Source organism: Protopterus annectens, chromosome 1.part1 (assembly GCF_019279795.1).
Source record: "Protopterus annectens isolate FY-2018-M chromosome 1.part1, PAN1.0, whole genome shotgun sequence".
NCBI lineage: Eukaryota > Metazoa > Chordata > Ceratodontiformes > Protopteridae > Protopterus > Protopterus annectens.
In genome coordinates, this window is record NC_056726.1 from 1,629,824,435 (window position 1) to 1,629,850,177 (window position 25,743).

General features: G+C 43.9%; 1 protein-coding gene across 1 annotated transcript in view; it reads right to left on the minus strand.

The window, feature by feature from the left end:
• Positions 1-589: 589 nt before the first annotated feature.
• CDCA8 (cell division cycle associated 8) overlaps positions 590-25,743 on the minus strand; it is a gene marked incomplete in the record, with an annotated part of 717,361 nt that continues 692,207 nt past the window's right edge. The window contains 1 exon segment of the mRNA XM_044083643.1: positions 590-1,196. Coding sequence (XP_043939578.1) covers positions 1,152-1,196 — 45 coding nt within the window.

The following is a 25,743-nucleotide window of genomic DNA, read 5'->3' on the forward strand; positions in this document are numbered from 1 at the left end:
CATATCCTAAGAATCCTTCCAAAACAATTTTCCTGGAGTACAAATGAAGGAGAAACACAGAAGGCCCTAGAACTTTGGGCATGAGGCAGTAGAGGTTTATTCCAAGTTTTACTGATCTCCCAAGACAAGGCTGGATAGCCTATTCAAACAGAAGAGGCAATGAATTATAATCTTTCAGTGTAATCCATCTTCAGCATGCACACTTGTGATTTTTTTAAAGGGAATATCATGGGCAACTGAAAACAATCCACAATGGCAATCTCAATAATTATAAATAAGAAAAAAATGCTCACAAACCCTGGTGCTTATGGGTCTGGAAGTAGAACTGACAGCCATAAACTTTTTTCCTAGTGAAAAAAAATTAAGACCACACTTGCTGCTTTTCTCTTCACATCTTAGCATCGTCCTGATGTCCTTGGGATGGAGGATTACAGCTCTGCTCAGATGTCCTACATCTCTGGAAATCTGGTCACAAATTCAGGCATTACCTATACCTAAAATTCTCTATGTACAAGGACTTGTACTGCATCAGTGATCCTTATAATGCTTGGGTGCTAGTTTAAACACAGTAAAAATATACAAAACAATATCACTTTCGGTGAGATTTTTAATTTAAGATTGCAGTAAAGCCCAGACTGCAAACTCAGACTAATTCAGACTGAAAACATTCAGCCAAAATATCTGTTCCCCATCCTTTCCTTTCTCCACCCCTCATTCTACAGAGGCATTAGATCAAAGACAAGAAAAACAGAAGAAAGGACTATACAGACAAAAAAATATTTACAGTTACTACTCCAGACTGCAAATTCAGACTAATTTAGACTGAATACATTCTTCATCCAAAATATTTGTTCCCCATCCCTTCTTTTCTTCGCCCCTCATATGCATCAGATCAAAGACAAGGGAGGAAAAAAAAAAGAGAAAGGACTATACAGACACAAAAATATTTAGATACACACAAAAAAAATTAACCACCACAAAGTTTGCTTGATATTAAATAACAGATTTTAAAAGACACAAAGTAGTTTTGCTAAGGAAATATTTTAACCTAAAAACAACTAAAAGTAGATGAAAGATTACAAACGGCAGTTAAAAAAGCTTATCTTAAAAAAAAAAAAAGTTCTGTACAAAGTTAAAACTGTTCACAATCTTCATTTCTGTCGCTTTACTTTTTCACATAATTTAGACAGCCGATTCTGAAAAAGAAAGACAAGAATTAAAAATTCCATAGAAATCTCACGTAATATATAATTTAAAGTTATGAAATGAGGAATATTCATTTTATGACGCTAGACAATTCGGACTCTGTACAGCCATTACAGTTATGTCACTAATTAAAAACTAGATAAGGGTGAAAGAGAAAACATAAAACTTGCCTTTGCATTTGTAAATCTTTTAAACAGAAATAGAAATCTTAATTCGAACAAAGTTATTTGGTATCACCATTGACAAAATCTCTTTTGAATATCATATACTAAATACCAATAAAAATACACATTTTAAGCTTGGCAAACTGTATAGACACAATCATTTCATGGACATCCCCACCAAAAATATCACTTGCCAATATTTTCTTGCTTCCCTCCCTCTTGTACGGGGGCCCCCCCCATCCTCATGAACCTACTGCTAAATTTGCAACTGGTTTATCTTATCACACACATCACTGTTATGCCCTCAACAAATTAAATTGGCTAGATTTCCCCCATTACCTCAGTGATATACAACTTACTCAAGCACATAAAATAATACACAAGCCAGACAACTGCACAGCATTAAAACCTATACTACACAGATATAGACCTCAGCCAGAAATCTATGTTCCACTTCTAAACAGCTTTTAGAAGTATATAAGCCTAACAAAATAAAGTACAGTTTTGTACCTACCACAGACTCTCTTCAAGAGAAATCTTGATGAGTGCATGGGAGATCTAAAGTTTACCCCAGGGGTCACATCTGTGTCACTGCTAGACAGGGGCACAGTAAACTAATTCTATTATATAAGGGGACCTTCATTGTGTCACTACTAGACAGAGGCACAGTATTCTAGATTTATTCTGTACATTTTTGTACCATTTCATGGGGTGGCAAAAGCCACATCACTATGGCTAGGCTTACAAATGCCCCAGGGCAGATAGCCTAGTACTATACTATGAAACTATAAAATTATAAACGTAGATGTTCGAGTGCTAATACAGCTGCAGTCATAACAGATGGGTTCTCCTGCCGTCAGGCGGGTCCTTGGTCGGCCGAATTCCAAAGTCTAGGTCTGGCGTCGGTTGTCGTCGCTTCTTCCCTGACGTCAGTGCGACAGGGGTATAAAAGAACCAGCCGACGCCATTTTCTTCAGTTTTTCTTGCCCCAGATGTCAGGTGCCCCCAGAAGGAAGGCAAAACATAAATTTATGTAGTAAAGCAAATGCAATATAATCAAAAAACAGTAGTTGCAAGCAAATACACCATAAAGGAATACTCCAATGAGGTTGTATGAGGAGGTGTTAGCCATAAGGCCTGTCCCAAGAGGGGAAGGAGGGAGGGAAACCTGGACTGCAGCTGTATTAGCACTCGAACATCTACATTTATGGTAGGTACAAAACTGTACTATGTTCATCATGCATACAGCTGCAGTCATAACAGATGGGTAGAATCCCAAAGCTAATAAAGGGGTGGTAGGCACTAAGTGGAACTAGGTGGAGCCAAGATGCCCTGCAAGACTGCAGTGGCAAAGCCCGCTCTAGTTTTGGAGTATAATGGTAGGTGATGGTGCTTGGAGAAAGTATGTACAGAACTCCAAGTGGCTGCTTCCAAAATATCTTTGGTAGGAACCCCCCTGAGGAAGGCAGAAGAGGTGGCTGTGGCCCTTGTGGAGTGAGATCTGATGCCTGTAGGTACAGTTTTACCATGAAGACAGTAACAAAAGCGTATGCAGTGGGCTATCCATTTTGAGATTGTCTGCTTGGAAATAGGCTTCCCTTGAGCACCTGTAGCATAGGACACAAAAGAGTTGCTCTGATTTTCTGAAAGGCTTTGTTCTGTCCAAATAACGGAGCTGTCTGTGAATGTCCAAGGAATGTAGTAGCCTCTCCCCTTTGTTTTGTGGATTAGGGTAAAACGTAGGCAAGTGGATAGCCTGATTCAAGGCTACCCTGGATACTACCTTTGACATAAATGAAGGATTGGTTCGCAAGGAAACTCTGTCCTGATGGAAAATGATGAAAGGCTGCACAGCCATGAGGGCTTGTAGTTCCGAAACCCTGCGTGCCGAGGTGATAGCTAGAAGGAAGGCTGTTTTCCATGACAAATATTGCAGATCTGTTGAAGTAGCTGGCTCAAAAGGAGGCAGGGTTAGTTTTTCTAGAATAAAATTGAGGTCCCAAGCCGGTACTGGTTGCTTCCTTGGGGGTGTTATATTTTTAGCCCCTCTGAGGAACTGTCTTAAGAGAGGGTGAGAGAATAAAGGAGGATCAGTGTTGTACTCTGCAGAAATGGCTGAGGCATGGATTTTGATGGAGGAGAATGAAAGTCCACTGCTTAGCAGCTCGGCTAGGTACTGTAGTATTTGAGGTAAATTCAGTATTCCAGGATTCTGACCTTTTTTCTGATTCCAGACACAAAACAGTTTCCATTTTGCGGAGTAGGCATTTCTAGTAGAAGGCCTTATGGCCTCCAAAATGACATCCTGCACCTCCTTGGAGAGTAGGGTCTGCTGTGAATTTAAGGAATTCTCCATGTGGCTAGATTGAGTGTTTTCAGCCGACTGTGAAGAGTTTTGAAGTTGTGCCGAGTCAGTAGAAGAGGCATTAGAGGCAGGATCCATGGTGGGGAATGAGTCAGGCACCTCAGGAGTGGGTACCAGTGTTGTCTTGGCCAGTCTGGAGCAATGAGAATCATCTTTGGTCTGTCTGCTCTGGCTTTTAATAGAACTTTGGCCAGCAGTGGAAGAGGTGGAAAGGCATAAACCGTCATTGTTGTCCAACTGAAAGAGAGTGCGTCCACTTTCCAGGCCTGTGGATGAAAGGTCCTTGAGCAGAACTTTGTCAATTGGTAATTTCTGTGGGTGGCAAAAAGATCTATCTCTGGCCTTCCCCAGGCTTGAATTATCATTGTAAAAACTTGAGGATGCAACTTCCATTCGTGTGGATCTGTCATATTTCTGCTCAGGTTGTCTGCCAGTGTGTTTTCCTTCCCTAGCAGGAATTGTGCTTGAAGTTGGATTTGCAATTCCAGAGCCGTGTTCCAAAGGGACATGGCTAGCCTGCACAGAGGATAGGAATGAGTTCCTCCATGTTTATGTACCACATCACTGTGGTGTTGTCTGTTCTTATCAATAGCTGCCCTGGATGCAGTAGGTCTTTGAAAGCCATAATAGCATTTATTACTGCTAGCATTTCCTTTTGATTGATGTGTAGGTGCTTTTCTTTTTGTGACCATTTGCCCAGAATGCACCGATCTGTCATGTGCGCCCCCCCAGGCGTAGTCCGAGGCGTCTGTTGTGATGACTTAATTTGTTTGAGGCTTGCAGAATGGGAGACCTATGTTTCTTTGGCATGCTTGAGCCCACCACAGAAATTCCTTTTGAAGACATGGAATCAGTGGTATGATTGTTTCCAAACTGTGGCTGTGTTGAGACCATAAGTTTTGTAGGTACCATTGAAGTTTCCTCATATGCAGCTTTGCACATGGGATTAGCAGGATGCAAGATGCCATGAATCCCAGAGCCTGCAGGATTTTCTTTGCAGTCAGCCTGGTGAAGGTTGCTAGTTTTCTGAAGTATTGAGTTAATTGCCCTTGTTTCTCTGGCGTGAGGTAGGCCATCTGTGTGTTTGTATCCAAGCTGGCACCCAGGAAAATTATTGTTTGAGAGGGTATTAGTCTTGACTTCTTTTTGTTGACTGTGTATCCCAGAGATTTCAACAACATTATTACAAACGCCAGGTGTTTCAGAAGAGTGTGTTTGCTGTCCGCTTGGATCAGGCAGTCGTCCAGATATGGGTATATTTGTATCCCTTGAAGTCTGCAGAAGGCAATTACTGATGCCAGGCATTTTGTGAACACTCTGGGCGCAGTAGATAAGCCAAAGGGCAATGCAGAGAATTGATAATGGGATGAACCTGCAAGAAATCTGTGGTATCTTCTGCAATCTTGTCTGATTGGGTCATGCAGGTATGCCTCCTTGAGGTCCAATGTCACCAGCCAAGACTCCTTGCCCAGCATGGGAAGAAGCTGCTGTAATGTGAGCATCTTGAACTTTGGTACGAGTAAATATGTGTTTAGGATGGATAGGTCCAAAATAGGTCTCCAATCTTTGCCCTTCCTTGGTACCAGGAATAGTCTGGAATAAAAACCTTGACCCTGTTCTTGTGCAGGTACCTCTTGAATAGCGTTCATGTCCATGAGATCTGAAATTTGTTTTTGTGCCTCTGCCCTTTGATTGTGTGGCAGGTTTGGCATGCCCCTCATTTTTGGAAGGGTGTGAAAGTGGAATCTGTAGCCTCTGTCTATAATGTCCAGGATCCATTTGTCTTTTGTGACAATATGCCAATTTTTCGAAAATAATGCCAGTTTTCCGCCTAAAGGTGCTGCCATTTGAGCCTTGCTTGGCATGCAAAGGGGAAAGTCATTGGGTCTGCTTTCTGAATGGCTGTGAACTATCCTCACCCCCTCTTGGTGTAGGTGTTTGCCATTGTCTGCCTCTAAATGATCCTTGAGATTGCCCTCTACCTCTCGGGCGCCTGTATGTACCTCTTTGAGGTCTGTCTATGGCTGGAAAGGACCAATTTTTTGAAGGCCAATTTCTACTGAAACATGGCGGTTGTACCTGTAGGAAATCGTTGACTGTTTGCATTGATTTTGCCTTTTCCTCCATTTTCTTTAATACCTTCTCAGCTTTAACACCAAACAATACATCTTTTTGAAGAGGTGCATCTAGTAATTTAGCTTTGACATGGTCTGGAAAGGTTTGCTCTTTGAGCCAAGCATGTCTACGTATGACTGATCCTGTAACAGCAGCTCTACAAGAGGCCTCTAAAGCATCAAAACCACATTGCAAGGTATGTTTACCGACTTGCTCTGCACTATGCAACAAATCCTGCAACTCCTTCAAGTCTGGTTGTTCAGGTTGTGACATTTTGCTTTTCAACTGAGATAACAAAAACTGTTGATACTTTAACATATGGAACTGACAGTTTAATGCCCTCATGGTTAAAGTGGCCGAGGTGTATACCTTTTCCCCCCACCTTTCTAAAGCTCTGGAATCTCTCTCTGAAGGTAATGGATTTTTGGCAGTGGAGGCCTTAATTCCCTTGGGACACTGTGAAATAGTTTCTGGGTCAGCCGCATGGCTTTTGTATAGGAATTGGTGTAAATCAGGCACCCGGTAATACCAGTCAGGCTTGACTGGAGCTGGAGGTAAAGAATCTGGGTTAAGGCTGGCCTCTGAATGCACATCATCTAATATGTCTAAGACAGGAGGTATTGCCAGAGGCCTGTGCTGAGGGAGAAAGAGGAAATCCCTGAGCCTTTTCTTGGAGTCTGAGTACTCTTGGCCTTCCCAGTGGAAGTGTTCCCTCAAGGTATGCAAGGTTTCCCCAAAAGAGTAATCCTCGGGGGGGGGGGGGGACAGAGGGAATGGACTCCTCTGCATCAGAATCTTTGAAAGGGGAGTAAGAATGTTCCTGGTCCTCAGAATGCTCTGAAGTAATAGAGGCCTGGTCCAAGGAAAGGTATTCTTCCTCCACTCTGGGCCTTTTGTCCGGGGGGGGGGGTTGAGAACCCCTGATAAGAGTAATAAAATCCTCAGCCATTTTGAGCATCTGCTTTTAGGCATGGGGCCTTGAGAGGGGCCCTGTGGAGCTTGTCTTTTAGAAGGCATGGCTGCTTTAGATTTAGTGTAAGCCTTAATGGAAAAAGAAGGCCTGAAGACACCTTGAGAGGTGGCAGGCCTGTCTGAACTCTGAGTTTCCCCGCCAAGAGTGACTTCGGTATCTGTAGTCGGGGTGTGGGCCGAAGAGCCTGCGACCTCGGGCACAGAAGACACCGCTAATGAAGTGTCATCGGTAGTCAGGGGCTGCGCAGGCGTCTCACTGAGAACCGGAGCACATGTAGTCGGCTTTAGCGTGGTGGTGTTGGGCGAACTCGGCCCGACGCTTAATAGTGCGTCTGTTGAATGAATGTAGCACAAAAACGACAGGCCAAGACATCGTGGTCTGGGCCTAAGCAAGGTATACAGAAGGAATGGAAATCCTTATGCGGTATTTGCTTCCCACATGAAATGCAATTATTAACTTTGTCTGACATCAGTCTGAGGCAAGAAAAGTTTCCCCAACGGGGTATTTGGCTTTCTAGAAGTCTTCGGTTGAAAAATATTCGTAATCTCAGGAGCTGGCCGACCGGCACTTGCGAACTGCTTCTGCTTCGGGCACCGCGCGGCAAGAAAGACTGCAGAAAATGGCATCGGCTGGTTTTTTTATACCCCTGTCGCACTGACGTCAGGGAAGAAGCGACGACAACTGACACCGGACCTAGACTTTGGAATTCGGTCGACCGAGGACCCGCCTGATGGCAGGAGAACCCATCTGTTATGACTGCAGCTGTATGCACGATGAACATCTAGTTAAAACCTCTACTCTTTTACCATTGCAAAACTATGGAATACCCTCCCCTCAAATATCAGTATCTTAGACTCCTTTAAGACCTTAAAATTATTTTTAGTGTGAGTTTGAACACATACACCTGTGTCCTTGCTCCTCTCCCAAAGACTAACGTACTCAATTCTTACTTTTCGCTATATAGCTCATACTACCTGTATTCCTTCCTTCTTGCCACCTCCTCACCACCCTTCTTTCCCCACTCTCTTCCACTTACTACCTATTATCTTATTTCCTCTCTCTTCCAAACTTTATATCCACTTCCAAAACCCCTCTTCTTCACAGCATCACATACCATATCTCAAACTATATATACTCATACACATGTACCTGCCCTACACTCTTACCATTTGTCTACATTACTGTCCTTGACCATCATACTCCCTCCATCTTGATCTCACATGTAAACCTTTCACCTTCTAAATCCTGCAAAACTAACTGCAACTTATTCCTAAATGACTTAATTTTCCTTCTTACAATAAGTGTACCTAGTATCCTAGAAAGACTTGACTGCAAACTTAACTCTACTTACATATCAAGTAATGTCTAACTGTATGCAATGTATTCAAGTTGAACTCTATTTCTGCTGTAATTAGAATGTAATGCAAATTGTAATAATGCCTGTACTTTATGTAGACCTTTTCTCCCCAGGCTTCCGCTGAAAATGGGTTTCTGAACCAGTTGGACTTTGCTGTTCAACAAATGTCAGTAAATATCAAGTATTATTTAATCAGAAAAAGTATGCAGCAGCTACCAAAAACAAAAATACTTTAATTTACTGTAAATATGCGAGAATACTCTTCGTAGCAATCTACAAATGAGGTATCATTTAAGCTTTCCTCAATAAGGATGTTTTTAATTCCTTTGAAGTTTATGAACATCTATAGTGATGTCATGCATTGCACTGTATGCATTACCTCAGAGCTCTTCAATTCAGCCCCTGACCATTGAATGAACAAAGTGCAATTGCATCATACAAGCAATATACTTTTCCAGCTTACAGATAATTCTGGCAGCAGCTACTAGTTGAAAGAGATGAATAGAGAAATGGCAATTAGAACCCAAAAGGGCGAGTGCAGCTGTTGTGGTGCCTTACATAAAGCTGCCCCCTGGAAATTACAGGCTTATTCACCTCTTTACTATTATTTGTAATGCTATGTAACACATTTAAAATGAAATAAAAAGTTATGTACTCACCATAACATTCCATCTGAGTTGTTGCTCTTCACTGGTCTTCAACCTGTGGGTTTTCAGATCCGACTCGGCCGCATATCCAGCATGTCATCCGAGCTCCAAGCTCCTCCCCTACCCATAATGCTCAGTCTCCTTCCTCCCTTTAGATAGAGTTTGCTGCCTAACTTAGCATCACAACTTGACCCCCAAAAAATCCTTGTCCCATGACAAAAATCTCCGTAAGCAAGAAAAAGAGAACAAGATACATCCCCGTGGTGACCACATCCTCTACCAGCCAGACCACCACAGTCTGTGCAAGGGAGGGGAAGGAGGGAGGGAAGGTTGAAGACAAAACTGCAACTCCTCAGATGAAACGTTATGGCGAGTACATACTTCTTTATCTGAAGTTGTCTTTGTTTGGTCTTCAACCTGTGGGACAGTGTCCCCAGCTACTAAACAACTGGGAGGCCCTCATGGAAGGATATTCCAGAGCATAGTGGAGCCAAAGGATGCCCTGTTCCTGGATAGAATGTCCAGCTTATAATGCGAGATGAAAGTTATGAGAAGCCCAAGTGGCCGCAGTGCAAATATCATCCAAAGATACTTTGGACCAAAAGGCCGCTGAGGTAGCCATAGATCTACTGGAATGCGCCTTCACATGACGTGGTGGGGATAACCCACTAACTGAATATGCCAGGATTATACACTGGGAAATCCAACGGGCAATAGTGACCTTTGACACTGGTTTCCCTAAGAATGGCTTAGAATAGGAAATAAAAGAGTTGGTCAGACTTACGAAAAGATTTAGTCCAGTGCAGGTAAAAACTTAACTGTCTATGCATATCTAGCAAGTGCAATTTGTACTCTCCCTTATTTTGAAAATTTGGGAAGAAAACCGAGAGATTAACCACCTGATTAATATTCAGCTCCAAAGCTACTTTAGGAAAAAATGATGGATTGATTCACAAGGACACCCTAACCTTATGAAATATTAAATAATGAGACTTGATCAACGTTGCTTGAAGCTCCGAAACCCTTCTGGCAGATACAATAGCAATCAAGAAAGCAGTCTTCCAGGATAGACATTGTAAGTCCACAGAGGCTGCAGGCTCAAAGGGGGCAAGACCAGAGCTTGCAGAACTAAGAGCCCAAGGAGGTGTTTGGTACTTAACCTGTGGCCAAAGTAGAAAGGTGTCTCTCAAAAACCCTTTACAAAGCTTAGCCGAGGCTAGTGAAACCATGTTGTCGCCTACATGAAAGTTAGGTATAGTTACCAGTTGGACCTGAGCCATAGAAGAGCTGGCACCTTGCTGAAAGATGCTTGCTAAAAATTACAAAAATCGCTGGAACCAGAGCAGTGAAGGGGTCTAGTTCACTCTGTGAAGCCTAGATAAAAAAAACACTTCCACTTCCTGGAATAAACCTTCCTGGTAGAAGACTTATGAGCCTAAACCAGAATCCTTTTGACCGGTGAAGATAACCTGGGAGTCCTGATTATCATGGGAACTGGAGCAGCCAAGCAGTGAGCTTCAGACTGACCAGGTCTGGATGGGGAATCCCTGAAGGATGTGAGATGAGATCTGAAGTCAGATCCAACATCCATGGTGGCCCCACAAGACTGACCACAGAGAGGGTAACCAGACCTGGCGAGGACAGAATGGGGTAATGAGATGACTAAGGCCCCCAGCCTGCAGGCTTTCTGAAGAAATTTCGGTATTAGGGGCAGAGGAGAATAAGCATACAAAAGACCAGGGGGCCAAGCATGAATCAGAGCATCTCTGGGAGTTTCCCCCGGTGGGGGGGTTCAAAGCAAAAAACTCACTGCACTTCACGTTGGAAGGAGAGAAAGCAGCAAGGCTGACCCCACTTGAGAAAGAGCTGTTCTGCTACTGAGGGATTCAGAGACCGCTCGGGTAACGCATCAGAAGAGACCTCCTAAGCCTGTCTGCTAGAATGTTGGGACCTCACTGGAATGTGCATTCCCACCAGAAAATGTCCGTAGATCGCCCACTCCCACACCCTCATGGCTTCGCAACACAGGGGATAAGACCTGGTCCCCCGTTTGTTGATGTAACAGACCACGGCCATATTGTCCATCTGGAGTGCAATCGTCAATAGGAGAAAACGGGCAGAGAGAGCCTGCAACACTAGAAGCACCGCTCTCATCTCTAGGACACTGATATGCAATTGAGTCTTGAAAGGGGACAGCGTGCCTTGGACCGTCCTTCCCGAACAGTGTCCCCCACTCTAGTAGGGAGGCATCCGTGGTCACTGTGGCCAAGGAGGAAGGGAGAAGAAAGGGACGACCCCGGAGGAGGTCCGGGGAACGAATCCACCACAGAAGAGAGTCCCTGCACACCCAAGAGACTTGACTAGGGTATGACAACGGAAGATATAACATGGACCATTGAACCACAAGGGTCCACTGAAGTACCTGCATGTGAAACCGGGTCATGGGTAAAACAGTGATAGTGGCCGCCATGGACTCCAGCGTCCTTAATACTATTTCTGCTGTCTGTGACTGAGCTTGAAGAATACAGAAGACATGCAGCTTCAGGGACCAGATCCTCTCTGGGGTTAGAAAGACCTTGGTTTGAATTGTATCCAACTAAACCCTACTGAAGTCTAACACTTGAACTGGAGCCACTAATGATTTGCTGAGACTGATGCTTATGCCCAACTGTTGAGCTAAGTGAAGTAGGGAATCCCTTGCTTAGCAGAGATGATGCCTGGAAGGGGCAGCAAGGAGCCAATCTTCCAGGTAGGAGAAGACCTGGAATCCCTGTAGTCTCAGGTGAGCCGCTACCACTGCCACCACTTTGGTAAAGAACCTGGGGGCTGTGGTGAGACCAAAGGGGAGCACGCTCTAAACTGGTAGGAAGGGGCAGCAAGGAGCCAATCTTCCAGGTAGGAGAAGACCTGGAATCCCTGTAGTCTCAGGTGAGCCGCTACCACTGCCACCACTTTGGTAAAGAACCTGGGGGCTGTGGTGAGACCAAAGACTAAACTGGTAGGATTGGCTCCCAGCCAGAAACGGAGAAACCTCCGAGAGTGCCTGTCCATTTTGCTGTGGTAGTACGTATCCTGGAGGTTGATCGAGCACATCCAATAGCTCTCCTGCAGAAAAGGGCAAGATAGACATAACAGTGACCATCTGAACTTCGTCTTGGCAACTGACCGGTTCAGGACAGAAAAATATTCAGAATGGGTCTCAAGTCCCCCGTCTTCTTTGGCACCAAAAAGAACCTGGAATAAATGCCTAATCCAGTCTGGTCTGGGGGAAACATGTTGGATGACTCGTTTTCTTAGCAACTTTGCAATTTATAGGGTTGCTTCCTCCCTTTGTGTGGGTGGAATGCCTGGGAGGCGTCTGGGTGGAAGAGGTGTGACTGTTTGAAAGGAATTGAATAGCCTTCTGGATATAACTTACAACACCCAATGATCATCTGTGATGGACTCGCAGGCCGTTGTGTGTAGTGAGAGATGTCCTCAGACTGCCTCGAGAGCCGAGCAGCTGGGCAACCCTTCAGTGTTGCTGTGCCGGTCTCTCAGAGAAAGGCTCTTAAGACCCTAGTTTCCTCGAACCCACTCTGCCTCTAAGGCAACACCCATCAAATCCCACTCTGCCTCTGGGGGAAGGAGAGTCCTAAGTGCCTTGGGGTAGCTCTGAGAGTTCTGGAACCACATATTCTTGGTCCCCCGCTGACTCCTTGAAAAGGTTTGTTGAGGGGCTGAAAAGCAGATCCTGATGGCAGACAGTGTCTTCTCGTCTTTCTCACTCTGGACTAGAGTATCACGTACCGGCTTTCCAAAAAGGGTAGAACTGTCGTACAGGGCATTAGTAAACAATGCCTTAAACGGCTCTGAGACGGCACAAAGCCAAAGCCAGGCATGTCACCTGATGGCAATGCCTGTACCGGCAGCTCTAGTGGCACCCTAAGTTGCATGGGAGAGAAAACGCATAGAGGTGTTAATAGACATGAGGGTGGCCATTTGAGAGGAGAAAGCTTTCTTGTCCTCCACAGACATGGACCCAGGGGCAGACTCAGTGATCTCTTTGACCAGATCACACTAAAGCCTAATCAGTGTGCCAAGTAATTCAGCAAACTCACCGAAAATGTCGCTTAAGCATACACCTGCTTCCCAAAATGGTCCATCGTCCTGGACTCTTGGTCAGGTGAATGAACCGTAGAGCTCTCCAGTGCAAACTCCTCCTCAGTGGCTACTGCCACCATCATGGCATCAACCAGGGATCCCTCGTTTCAGTAGGTCCTATCTGTAGGGGCACTCAAGATCTTGCCCGGGCATTTGGGGATTGGTTCCACTGTGTCCTGCTTCTTCCACGCCCAAGATGTAATAAGATCCACTAGTGGATATACGGGAGGGGATACACAGGAAGTAGAGGGTCCTGTGCCAAATGCCTCCAGGAACACTGATTCATCAGGGTTAGGTTTTTGGGAAGACCACTCCACACATTGGCGGATGATTTCCATGATGTCTCCAATGGAGGGGGGTGACCAGGAGGAACCTTTCCCTTCCTCCAAATAGGCGTCTTCCGTGAGGGACTCCAGTGGGGAGTCCAAGTGCCTTCTTTTACACGTATGCTTGTGAGGCACTTCCTCAGTGGGGGAGGTCTCTGGGGAGGACTCACCAACATCTCGCTGTTTCCAAGCTGGGTGCCCTGGGGCAAAGAGGTGGCAGGCTGTCCCTGAGGTAGCAGGATGGACGGATCCACACCAAAAACAGAGGGAGCCGAGGCAGACTCCGAAGACGAGATAGTCAAGGGTCTCGAAGGGATCGAGACAACCCTCTCCACCACGTTGAAAGCCAAAGGGGAATGGATCTCCTGAGAAGGGACTACCGAGGAAGCCGTAACACTGACTCAACGGGTGAACCAGAGTCAAACCTCCAGGCACCGAGATCCCAAGAGGAAGGCTCTGCTCTGAAAAACTTGGAGCTAATACCATCCCCTCAGATCCGGCACACAGGCTACAACTCAAGAGCTCTGAAACAGAGGGTCGGATCGAAGGAGGAGTAATTGGAATGAAAGCGTACTGCATGCCCCCAACTCTGGAGGGAGAGGGAGCAGGCAAGACTCCCATTTGTATCTGGGTGTGGATAAATCTCTGCATCACCCTGTCCACCTCTGCTTTGGAAAGACTGTGGGTAGATCTGGATGAGGAGGCCATAGACATTGACTTAGAGGGGCAGTGAGAAGAGACCTGAGCCAGAGACCGGGTCCGAAGCTCCTCTGGCTCCGGGGAAAACTGAGGGGAACGGAGCCAGGAAGACTCCGTCCTTGGAGCAAAAGTGGACCTTTGCTGGAGGACTCGCGGAGGAAGAGCGATCAGGGAACTGCTTCCTAGGCTTGTCCTTTGACTTGGTTGGTTGGTCCCTGTACATCTTGGCGGGAGATAGAGTCTCAGAGGCCGAGGCGGAGACAGACGAAGCCGGGGTAGAAGCCGCCTCCGGCCCAGTGATAGGAGGTGGAAGAAAGCCTCTGAGGATTAATTTGTTTCTCCTGTCCATCAATGCAAAGGGAATAAACCCTGTGCAGATGGAGCAGGAGGTCTTTAGATGGGCAGCCCCAAGGCATTCAACACACAGGGTATGGCAATCGGCTGGGGTGAGCTTATGGCCACACTCCGTACATTTGCGGAACCCTGGTTTTGGAGTCTCAGACATGACAGGTAATGCTGAGAGGCCCAAAAAATTACACAGACACACACACAAAAGCTCAATAGAAATGGTAGAGTGTGTTTTTTTTTTTTAAACTGACACTAATGCATGAGGAGGGGAGGTAGAAAGGCTATAAAAAGGGAACTTTAAGAGAAGGGATATAAAAAAAAAATAGAGAAAATACAACACATGCCCTAACAGCAGCTCTGAGCAACGGATCATGATGCAGACATGAAGTGCGGCATACGAGATCTCAAGGGAGGAAGGAGACGGGCAATATGGGTAGAAGAGGAGATTGGAGCTCAGATCACATGCTAGATATGCAGCCAAGTTGGATACATGCCGGATCCAAGAACCCACAGTTTGAAGACCAAATAAAGACAACAACTTCAGATCAATGATATAATCTTCTGCCCTGGATACAAACCAGTTTGTTTAGAAGCTGCTAAATTGAAGCCAGATGGCACTACTGCCTGCTCAGTTGAGGTTTCTGAAAAGAATATTAAGGCCATTTACAAGGGACACTGAGTTGACATTAATTACCTGGACCTTTTCAAAGTCTTTGATCTCCCATGCTGGGACTATTGGTAAATTATTCCAACTCATCATTAACGCATGCATAGTTTGCTGATTGATAAATTGTTGACAGAACCTATATTGTTATGGTCAGGGGTGTTTGCTCTAGATAAAAATGCATCTGTCCTGAGCTCCCTCCTCTTTGGTATACACTTCTCTGGCCTAAAAGCTGGTATCAGTGGACTACAGCTACCTGTGAACTGCAAACTGTGAACAGTTTTCAAATCACATTCTCATACTCAAATTTTTCAGCAATGGCAAGACCAAACAAATGTTCAGTGTGTTATGTGCTACTCTCAATACCAACAAATCTAGCTCTACTTAAATCTGACAGTCATTAGGAACCTGAGTACCTTTGTTGGAAAGACTCTCCCTTTCATTACCAGGTATCTGTTGATTAGAAAATTCTTCTGCCTTGCACAACTTATAAATCATGGTATGTCTTTTATAATACCACACCATCATCAAAAAGCGCAATAAGTACCTAACTCAATGTATGCCTTGGTTATAATACAGGCTGACCTTGCATATCAAGCACTGTACTTTACCAGCAACCTTTAAAATCAGTTTGAATGACTGGATGTGTGACTGCAAATTTTATCCAGGGATATGTGATGAACATTTACTTTATGGCAGACAGTGCTATTCCCCTAGTAGTACAGGGTGATGTGGATGAGCATCTTGATGGTGGTCTTGGCCATAAGCTTAGTAAGAACCTATGAATCTAGGAGCCGATAATGTAAGAACATTGTCGTTATATCCAATACTGGAAAACAACCACAGGAGGTCTGTTTCTTGGAAGATTTCAAAAGCAGAGGAAGCTCAGACTTCCTGACAAGCAAGAGCTGTAAGATTGACAAGTCCTGAAGCAGTGAATCCTGTAGTGTTCATAGGAGGTTACTAGGCTAATGGCCCTGGGGCCCTTACAAGCCTAGCCAAGTGTTTATCCCAAAAAAAGAAGCCTCAGTCAGCACACCTGTTGCCCCTGTCAATGAGAGACAAAGGTGGAACACCTGGGACAAATTTATGGTTTCCCATCCACTCATCAAGGTTGCGTTTGAAGAGGGTCAGTGAGGTACTTTGACATGTATGGGAAATCTTATTCCGGTGACGGGGCAGCCTCTGGGAGAAAAACCTCTCTCTCCAGCAGGCTTTGTTGATGTCCCATATTAGATTTAGGCTTATCGAGCAGGTAATGTGCAAGGAGTTAGACTTACAGATATGGAGCATCTCTAGTAGGGCAGGGTCTAATATTGCCTTGTAGGCGAGACACAGATCACCTCTGAGCAATCTGTATGATACCGAGTGGAGTGATAGTGATTTAAGCAAAAAACACACTATCCACCAACCACCTCTAGTATTATCAAAAACACACAGGATCAGCACCAGTAGTCCAAGATTTAATAACAGTTACAGCGATCTGGTACCTCGGCAGTTCACCTTCATGGATCAAAGTAACATTTTTCACAGCCATTTTTATATATGCCCATACAAACTAGCAATCACTGAATAATTGACTAGTTATACAATTCAAGATCCAATCATATAATTACACATTTTAAATAAAACAGCAACAAAATCCCTATATAAATGCAGTCCAAATTTTTTTTTTCAAATATTAAACAGTTTCTCCTTTCAAACTATAATAAACTACACTTCACATATTAATTTCCTGGTTTAAACAAGAAGGCGACAGTCTGGTACTTGAAAATCAATTTTGCTTCCAGTTCAAGTAACTTTCCTATATAGTCACCCCCACTAGGTAGGAAAGGTTTAGCAAGAACACAATAAAATAGCCAAGAATCAATTCCCCCATGTATTTCCATAAAGTGCCTAGCTACTATTCCTGACATCCCCAAGATGTTCCAAAATAGGGAACTTCACCTTACGTTTTTGTCTGACCCACATACCACTTGGGCCTAGGACAATCACAACCTATAATGTATACAACACCAGTAGAATTACAGTTAAAGGAGTACTTAGCTAAAAACGGCTTTCCATTAATTCTATTACCTGACAAATTCCTAACCCTAGGACATACACTGCAGTGTCCACAAGTAAACATACTACATGACAAACCCATCACATATGAGTACAAACTCATAAATCAGAATCTCCTTTAAATTCTTACCTTGAAGGAAAAAGTAATGCGTTTAGGAAACAAGTGGCCAATATTTTCATTCTCAGTTATAATATACCAAAATTTTCTTACAATGTTCACAAACTTCTGAGAGAAGGGCAAAAACTTAGTAACAGAGAATATTATTTCTTTATCAAAACTATCATGAACAGATTGCCTATCTTGATGCAACCTCCTTTTATATGCCTTCAATGTCATACCTCTTTGAGCACAACTTGCCACATTGAAAAATGGAGGGTATAGTAATGAACAGATTCAATCTCACCTCAACTTTATTAAATTCCACCATCTTTAAACAATCATCACTTGCATGATCAAAAATCCTTTTAAACTCCCCATATGGCAGGGAGTCCAACATGTGGCCAGAATGCATGCTAGTGGCATGTAAAAAATATTCACTGCTGTTTCTTTCCTATAAGGTCTAAATCCAATAGACATCTCAACAATGTGACATCCAAAAAAAGTTATACTTTAACTGGTTAAAAAACACAAGAAGAAAAATCTAGCAAGTCTAGCTTTGCTAGATTTTTCTTTTTATGTTTTTTAACCAGTTGGTTATCTGTGTGACCTTTTTACTCTTTGTTTTAGGTTTGTTAGTTGGGATAGTTTGTAGACACCCTAATGTTTATGGATATCAGCTGGGTATGACAACCCTGCGTTTCCAAAGGTCAAACATTCCTCTTATGCTGTGCTGATGATGTCATAAGAAGGCAGACACATGCATATCCACAGCTAGAGGGGTTTGGCTTTAATGGCCTGAAATTGTCCATAAATAGACTTAAAAATGAAAGAAAAAGTAAAAGTCACGGACATTCGGAATTGCCATTTAGCTGAAACACCTGATATCCTTAAAACGTGATTTGCATACATCCCATGAGGCCTCTGATGCAAGTGTCTCAAGGTATCACACAGTTAGAAGCCTAGCTTTGCTAGATTTTTCTTTGTGTTTTTATATAGGGATTTTGTTGCTGCTTTATCTAAAAATGTGTAATTATATGATTGGATCTTGAATTGTATAACTGGTCAATTATTCAATTATGCAACCGATTGCTAGTTTGTATGGGCATATATAAAAATGGCTGTGTAAAATTTTACTTCGATCCACTAAGGCGAACTGCCGAGGTAACAGATTGCTGTAACTGTTATTAAAGCTTGGACTACTGGTGCTGATCCAATGTGTTTTCAATAGTGATTTAAGCCTGTCCGCATAGGATAGGTGTTGGAGGCCATGGATTCTCTTTGTGAGGTATTTCTGTGGGTTTTCCAGTTGGTGCAGGTGTTTGGAGAGGTACATACCAAACGAGGCATTATACTCAATTATAGGTCTAATAAGGGAGGAGTACAGAGAGGTAATAACCTCCGTTTTTCTGGATGCAATCCCTTTACTTACAAGATTAACCAAGTAAATGGCTTTTCTGACCACCGCCGACACATCATGGTCGAATGTGAGACTGCTGTCAACCTGAGTACCCAGGTTTCTCACCACAGGTTGTGTGCTTAGGGGGTTGCCGTTGATGTGGTAATCAGTAGGGGCCGTGATTTTGCCGAATGGTATGATAATATATTTTTTGTGTTTAACTTAAGGTCATGACTTAGGCACCAGTTATTTGTAGCTGTGAGACCCACTTGCAGTATGTTAACATCACCTGGGGAGTCAATGACAGCACCCAGCTTACAGTCATCTGCAGACTTGGTCAGCCACAGGCCCTTTGTCTTTGCCTGGACCTATGAGAAGTATATGCCAAACAGTAGGGGTCCCAGGACAGATCCTTGGGGAACATCACTAGTGACAGGTCTGCTGTCAGAGTTGGCAGTGTCTATTTTGACCTTGTGGGTCCTACTGTGAGACAGTTGCCCACCCATCTGACTAGATAGGGATCAACACTAAGTTGTGATAGCTTTTTGATGATGCCAGAGTGGGGGATTGTGTCAAAGGCCTTGGCCAGGTCAAGGTAGGCTGTTTGCACTGACTTTCGCTCAACCAGGGCCTTGGTGACAGTCTCAGAGAAGTTAACTAGGTTCAATAGGCAAGATCTGCCCTTGACAAATCCAAATTGGGTGGGGTCGAGTGCTTGGAGATTGCCTATGTCCTTGTTTATGAGATCTATAATAATACGCTCCATGACTTTACAGATCAGACTTGTCAAGCTGATGGGACGATAGTTTCCCGGGTCAGTAGTGGCACCACCTTTGTGCAAAGGGATGGCAATGGCAGTTCTCCACTCTGCTGGAATGAAGCCTGTAGTTAGGCTGTGGCTGAATAGGCTGTGCAATGGTGAAGCTAGTTCTTGCTGGAGATGGTGCAGAATACAGCCTGGGATACTATCAGGTCCCATAGAAAATGTGTTCTTTGCCTTGGATAGGGCCTTTAACACTTGGTGTGTGGGACAAGTATCGGGGATGTCGACTGGGCCTTTGGGGGGTGGGCAATAAGGGGGTGAAGTTTGCGTTGAACCTATCAGCCAGCAGGTTGGCTAAGTTAGCAGGATCAGTGTAAGTGGTACTAGTTCAGAACAAACTTATTTGCCATGGAGGTTCCTAATGTAACTGAAGAAGGACTTGTGGTTTCCCTTGGTTTTGGAGGCTAGTTTCAGCTCGTAATTGACTTTGGAGGTTTTCACTAGTCGCAAGGCCTGTTGATAGAGGATGTCCACCAGACAGGTTTGTGTTTCCTCGAGGAGCAGATTTTACTTCTGTTGGGTACGGCTGAGTCCATGCAGTTGTACAGGTGCTTGCATACTGCACTAACGTACTGTTCAGCATAGTTGCCTGCATCACCTGAGGGTGGTGGTGTGAAGCTGCTCATACCCTCCCTTAGGAGGTTGTAGTCTGCTTTTGAGAAGTTTTTTAGCCTGGTTATGTCTGGGGAGGGGTTAGGTGGTATAGAAACCTCGAATGAGGCAGATCAATGATCTGATCTCACCAGGGAAGAGCATACTATGGGAGTAGTGCAGCAGTCGCCCATGTTAGTGAGAACCAAGTCCATTATTTTATTTTTCATTTGTTAACCGGGAGAGTCCGACTGGACGCAGGTCCATTTTCAGCGGAGGCCCGGGGAGAAAAGCTCCAAGTTAGTTAATTTACAAGTTGGTTAAATCATTTGGTACAGATGTAATAAGCATCAATAGAGGTTAATGTCAAAGTTACAAGTTGTCAGTGTGATTCTATGCAGCAAATAGTCATACAAAGTTAAATATCACATGATACATAGGTCACATAAAAACGATTGCTAGATATTTAGTTTACACAATAGGCCATATTTAGGCAGTCGTACAAAATGTAATAATTTTTTTTTTTTACAGTAGGGAGAGCATCAAAAGAGCAGGTGTTTACTAGGAAAAAGTTCTAGAATTGGTTTAATTGTTAGGATACAATTTGAGAGATAGATAGTCTTAGATTAGGAGGTTACTGTTTATTAGGATTCAGTTTTGTAAGGAAGAATTCTTCATTCATATGGCCAGTAGAAGTTAATTCTACAAGGAACTTTACAATGCTTTGGAGGATTAAATAGATATTGGTGGGGATCTTAGTGATTTGCCATGGTCTGGATAAACCTGGGGCGTAGCATGAGCATAGCCAATTATTAGAGTAGAGTTTTTTTAGAAGGTGTTTAAATTGTTTTGGAGAGGTTGTGGCGGTTATGTGGTTTGGAAGTGTATTCCTGGCCTGGGCTATTGTGCAGGCATATAGGGATTTACCCGCTTCATTTTTATGTCTGATTACTTTTATTAGATTTTGGTTGCTAGATCTTAGTTCACTAGTGGTTCTGTAAGGCTCAATAATGCTCTTAAGTGCTGGAATTTTATCTGGTAGGTGGTAGAGCTTTTGTGCTGTTGAGATTTGATTTAGTAGTAATACACTGGGTAGCTCTAGCCAACTGCTAGTGTTATCTCCACTTGTGGGGGAGAAGACCAGCTGATCTAGTGCATTAGAAGTGATGAAGTCAAGGAATCATTGGGTGAGTGCATTGGTGCAGGAATAGTTCACCCAGTCTATAGTGGAAGCCTGTTTGTACAATTTTAGGTGCTTTGCAACAAATTATGATGATGGCCCCACTGAGTTATGCTGCAAAGTATTATAACAGCCATATACAACAGTACAGGCTCTTCATGTCTGTTACTGAAAACTGCCACCTCACTCGGCACTTGACCTGAACAAGTCTTTTCTCCTAAGATAGTGTGGTGATGTTTCCTTCAAGTACTGACTTTTAAATAAATGATTTCTCATTTAAAAGCCATGTTATATGTCATGGTTACGGTCAAAGCGCAGTTTCCTATTTTAAGTTTTGCGGCTATAGTCTAATAGTTGGAGAGAGAAATACAGTTTGAACAAGCAGTTAAGTGCACCCTGAGAGAAGAATAAGGCAGGCCAGTAGTAAAGAAGGAAGTCTGTTATTCTTGGAATTATAAAGCATGCAAGGTGTAAGCCTTTACTTTCACACAGTGAGAACATCTGGTCCATTTAAAAAAACAATTTTACAGTAGTTGATCTTTTTATTTTGTTCAAGACAGGCAGTAACCTCCAACTTGTTTGGACTTATCCCAAGATCTCCCAAGCTGTTAAATTCTGAGACTTGCAATGTGTGTGCAGTACTGTGCCTTAACAGTCTTGTGCAAAGGCATGTTATTGGAAGTGCCTACAACATCTGGATAGGAGTGTAAGCCAAGGCTGTCTGGGCCAGCACGGACCAATAAAGTTAGCCTTTTCTCATTTTACCTTTAATAACGTTCTTAGAATCAGATAAAGTAGAAATAGTACAGCTGTGCAAGTTAACTTACTATAATGGTAGATAATCGAACTGATCAGTTGCTGCAGTAGCCTAAGCTGTATGGGTTATATCCTATATAGGATACGACAACCAGCCAGCATTCCAATTTACCCCAACGTGGTTTATTATCACACCCTTTAAGGCAACAAAGAAATATACAATACCGAAACAATAGAGATCAAAACACTGAAGACTGCAATATCTAAAAATCTTGAATCTCAAATACCCCTACCAGTATAAACCCCGATATGAGTGCAAAAAAAAAAAGGGGGGGAGTTCAATATTCTAGTCTTTAGCATTTCAGTCTTCAATACTACAGTCTGAGGATTGTGCATGTCAAGACTACGTGCTTCAAGACTGTCATAGTAAACAACATATTTATCTATATGGATCTGCTTTAACTCACCGAAATAACATTTCATAGATTCCTAGTTGGCAGACTCCACTTCACCAAAACAGCTTTAAACAAAGCACGGACTGCCGAAATCCTTTCCTTGTGAAGGAACCACTTTGGGCACCAGGGTGAACTCTGCCCTTTCTCCAGTGAAGTGTGATCTCAGAGTCAGGTGGGTTTAGTTTTGGTCTGTTGAGGTTTTTTTCCCATGGTGGCCAAGTGGTTCCTTTCTCAGGGAAAGGATTTCGGAAGTCTGTGCTTTCGGTTTAAAGCTGTTTTGGTGAAGTGGAGTCTGCCAAAGTACAGTTTTGTACCTACCATAAATGTAGATGTTCGCGTGCTAATACAGCTGCAGTAATCACAGATGGGTTCTCTGCCGTCAGGCGGGTCCTCGGTCGGCCGAATTCCAAAGTCTAGGTCCGGCGTCGGTTGTTGTCGCTTTCTTTCCTGACGTCAGTGAGACAGGGGTATATAAGACACAGCAGACGCCAGTTTCTTCAGTCTTTCTTGCCCCAGATGTCAGGTGCCCCCAGAAGGAAGGCAATACATAAATTATATATATATATTCATGCAATGCAATATAAACAAAAATCAGTAGTTGCAAGCAAATATACCATAGAAGGATAATCCAATCAGGTTGTATGAGGGGTAGCCCCTAGGCCTTTACTAAGAGGGGAAGGAGGGAGGGAGGGAAACCTGTACTGCAGCTGTATTAGCACTCGAACATCTACATTTATGGTAGGTACAAAACTGTACTATGTTCATCGTGCATACAGCTGCAGTAATCACAGATGGGTAGAATCCCAAAGCTACGCACAGGGTGGTATGCACTAGGTGGAACTGGGATGAGACAGAATGCCCTGCAACACAGCAGTGGCAAAGCCTGCCCTAGTTTTGGAGTATAAAGGCAGGTGGTAGTGTTTGGTGAAGGTATGCACAGAACTCCAAGTGGCTGCCTCCAAAATATCTTTGGTAGGAACTCCTCTGAGGAAGGCTGTAGAGGTAGCTGTGGCCCTGGTGGAGTGGGATCTGATGCTTGTAGGGACAGATTTTCCATGAAAGGAGTAACAAAACCATATGCAGTGGCCTATCCATTTTGAAATTGTCTGTTTGGGAATTGGCTTCCCTTGAGCTCCTATAGCATAGGACACAAAAAGTTGTTCTGATTTCCTGAAAGGCTTTGTTCTGTCCAAACAATAACGTAGCTGTCTATGGATGTCTAAGGAGTGTAGCAGCCTTTCCCCTTTGTTTTGAGGATTGGGGTAAAAGGTAGGCAAGTGTATGGCTTGATTTAAAGCTACCCTGGATACCACTTTAGGCATAAATGACGGGTTGGTTCGAAGGGAAACCATGTCCTGATGGAAGATGAGAAAGGGCTGCACAGCCATGAGGGCTTGTAGTTCCGAAACCCTACGAGCTGAGGTAATGGCCAGAAGGGAAGCTGTTTTACAGGACAAATATTGCAAATCTGTAGAGGCAGCTGGTTCAAAGGGAGGCAATGTTAATTTTTCTAGAATGTAATTAAGATCCCAGGCTGGTATTGGTCGTTTCCTTGGAGGTCTTATATTCTTAGCCCCTCTGAGGAACTGTCTTAAGAGTGGGTGAGAGAATAAGGGTGGATCAGTGTTGAATTCTGCAGAAATGGCTGAGGCATGAATTTTTATGGAGGAAAATGAAAGTCCACTGTTCAACAGCTCAGTTAGATACTGTAATATATGAGGCAAATTCAGTTTTTTAGGATCCTGGCCTTTTTTCTCATTCCAAGAGCAAAACTGTTTCCATTTTGCGGAGTAAGCCTTTCTAGTAGATGGCCTTCTGGCCTCCAAAATGACATCCTGCACCTCTTTGGAGAGTAGGGTCTGTTGTGGTGTTAAGGAATTTTCCATGCAGCGAGACTGAGTGTTTTCAGCTGACTGTGAAGAGTTTTGTAGCTGTGCTGAGTCAGTAGAAGAGGCATTAGAGGTAGGGACCAGGGAGGAGTATGCGTTAGGCTCCTCAGGAGTGGGTACCAGTGTTGTCTTGGCCAGTCTGGAGCAATCAGTACCATCTTCGGTCTGTATGCTCTTGCTTTCAAGAGCACCTTGGGCAGAAGAGGCAAAGGTGGGAAAGCGTAAACTGTCCATGCTGCCCAACTGAAAGAAAGGGCGTCCACTCTCCAGGCCTTTGGATGAAAGGTCCTTGAACAGAACTTTACCAATTGATGATTCCTGTGGGAGGCGAAGAGATCTATGTCTGGCCTTCCCCACTCTTGGATTATCTTTGTAAACACTTGAGGATGCAACTTCCATTCGTGTGGGTCTGTCATATTTCTGCTTAGATTGACTGCCAGCGTGTTTTCCAAACCTGGCAAGTACTGTGCTTGAAGTTCGATTTGCCATTCCTGAGCCAAGTTCCAAAGTGACATGGCTAGTCTGCACAGGGGGTGTGAATGTGTTCCTCCTTGTTTGTTTATGTACCACATTACTGTGGTGTTGTCTGTTCTTATCAATAATTGCCCTGGATGCAGGAGGTCCTTGAAAGCTGTAATTGCATTTATCACTGCTAGCATTTCTTTTTGATTGATATGAAGGTGCTTTTCCTTTTGAGACCATTTGCCCTGAATGCACCTGTCTGTCATGTGCGCCCCCCCAGGCGTAGTCTGAGGTGTCTGTTGTGATGACTTGATTTGCTTGAGGCTTGCAGAATGGAAGACCTGTGTTTGTTTGACATGCTTGGGCCCACCATAGAAATTCCTTTTGCAAACATGGGATTATTGGTATTATTGTTTCCAAACTGTGGCTGTGTTGAGACCATAGGTTTTTTAGGTACCACTGAAGTTTCCTCATGTGCAACTTTGCACATGGGATTAAAAGAATGCAAGATGCCATGAAGCCCAGAGCCTGCAGGATTTTCCTTGCAGTGAGCCTGGTACAATTTGCTAGTATTTTGAAGTACTGATTTAGTTGCCCCTGTTTTTCTGGCGTGAGGTAGGCCATCTGGGTGATTGCGTCCAAGTTGGCACCCAGGAAATTTATTTCCTGAGATGGTGTTAGCCTGGATTTCTCTTTGTTGACTGTGTATCCCAGAGAATTCAATAACCGTGTTACATAAGCCAGATGTTCCAGAAGTATGTGCTTGCTGTCCGCTTGGATCAGGCAGTCGTCCAAACAAGGGTAAATTTGTATCCCTTGAAGTCTGCAGTAGGCAATTACTGATGCCAGGCATTTCGTGAATACTCTGGGCGCAGTAGATAAGCCAAAGGGCAATGCAGAGAATTGATAGTGGATTGAACCTGCAAGAAAATTGAGGTATCTTCTGCAGCTTTGTCTGACTGGGACATGCAGGTATGCCTCCTTGAGGTCCAATGTTACCAGCCAAAACTCCTTGCCCAG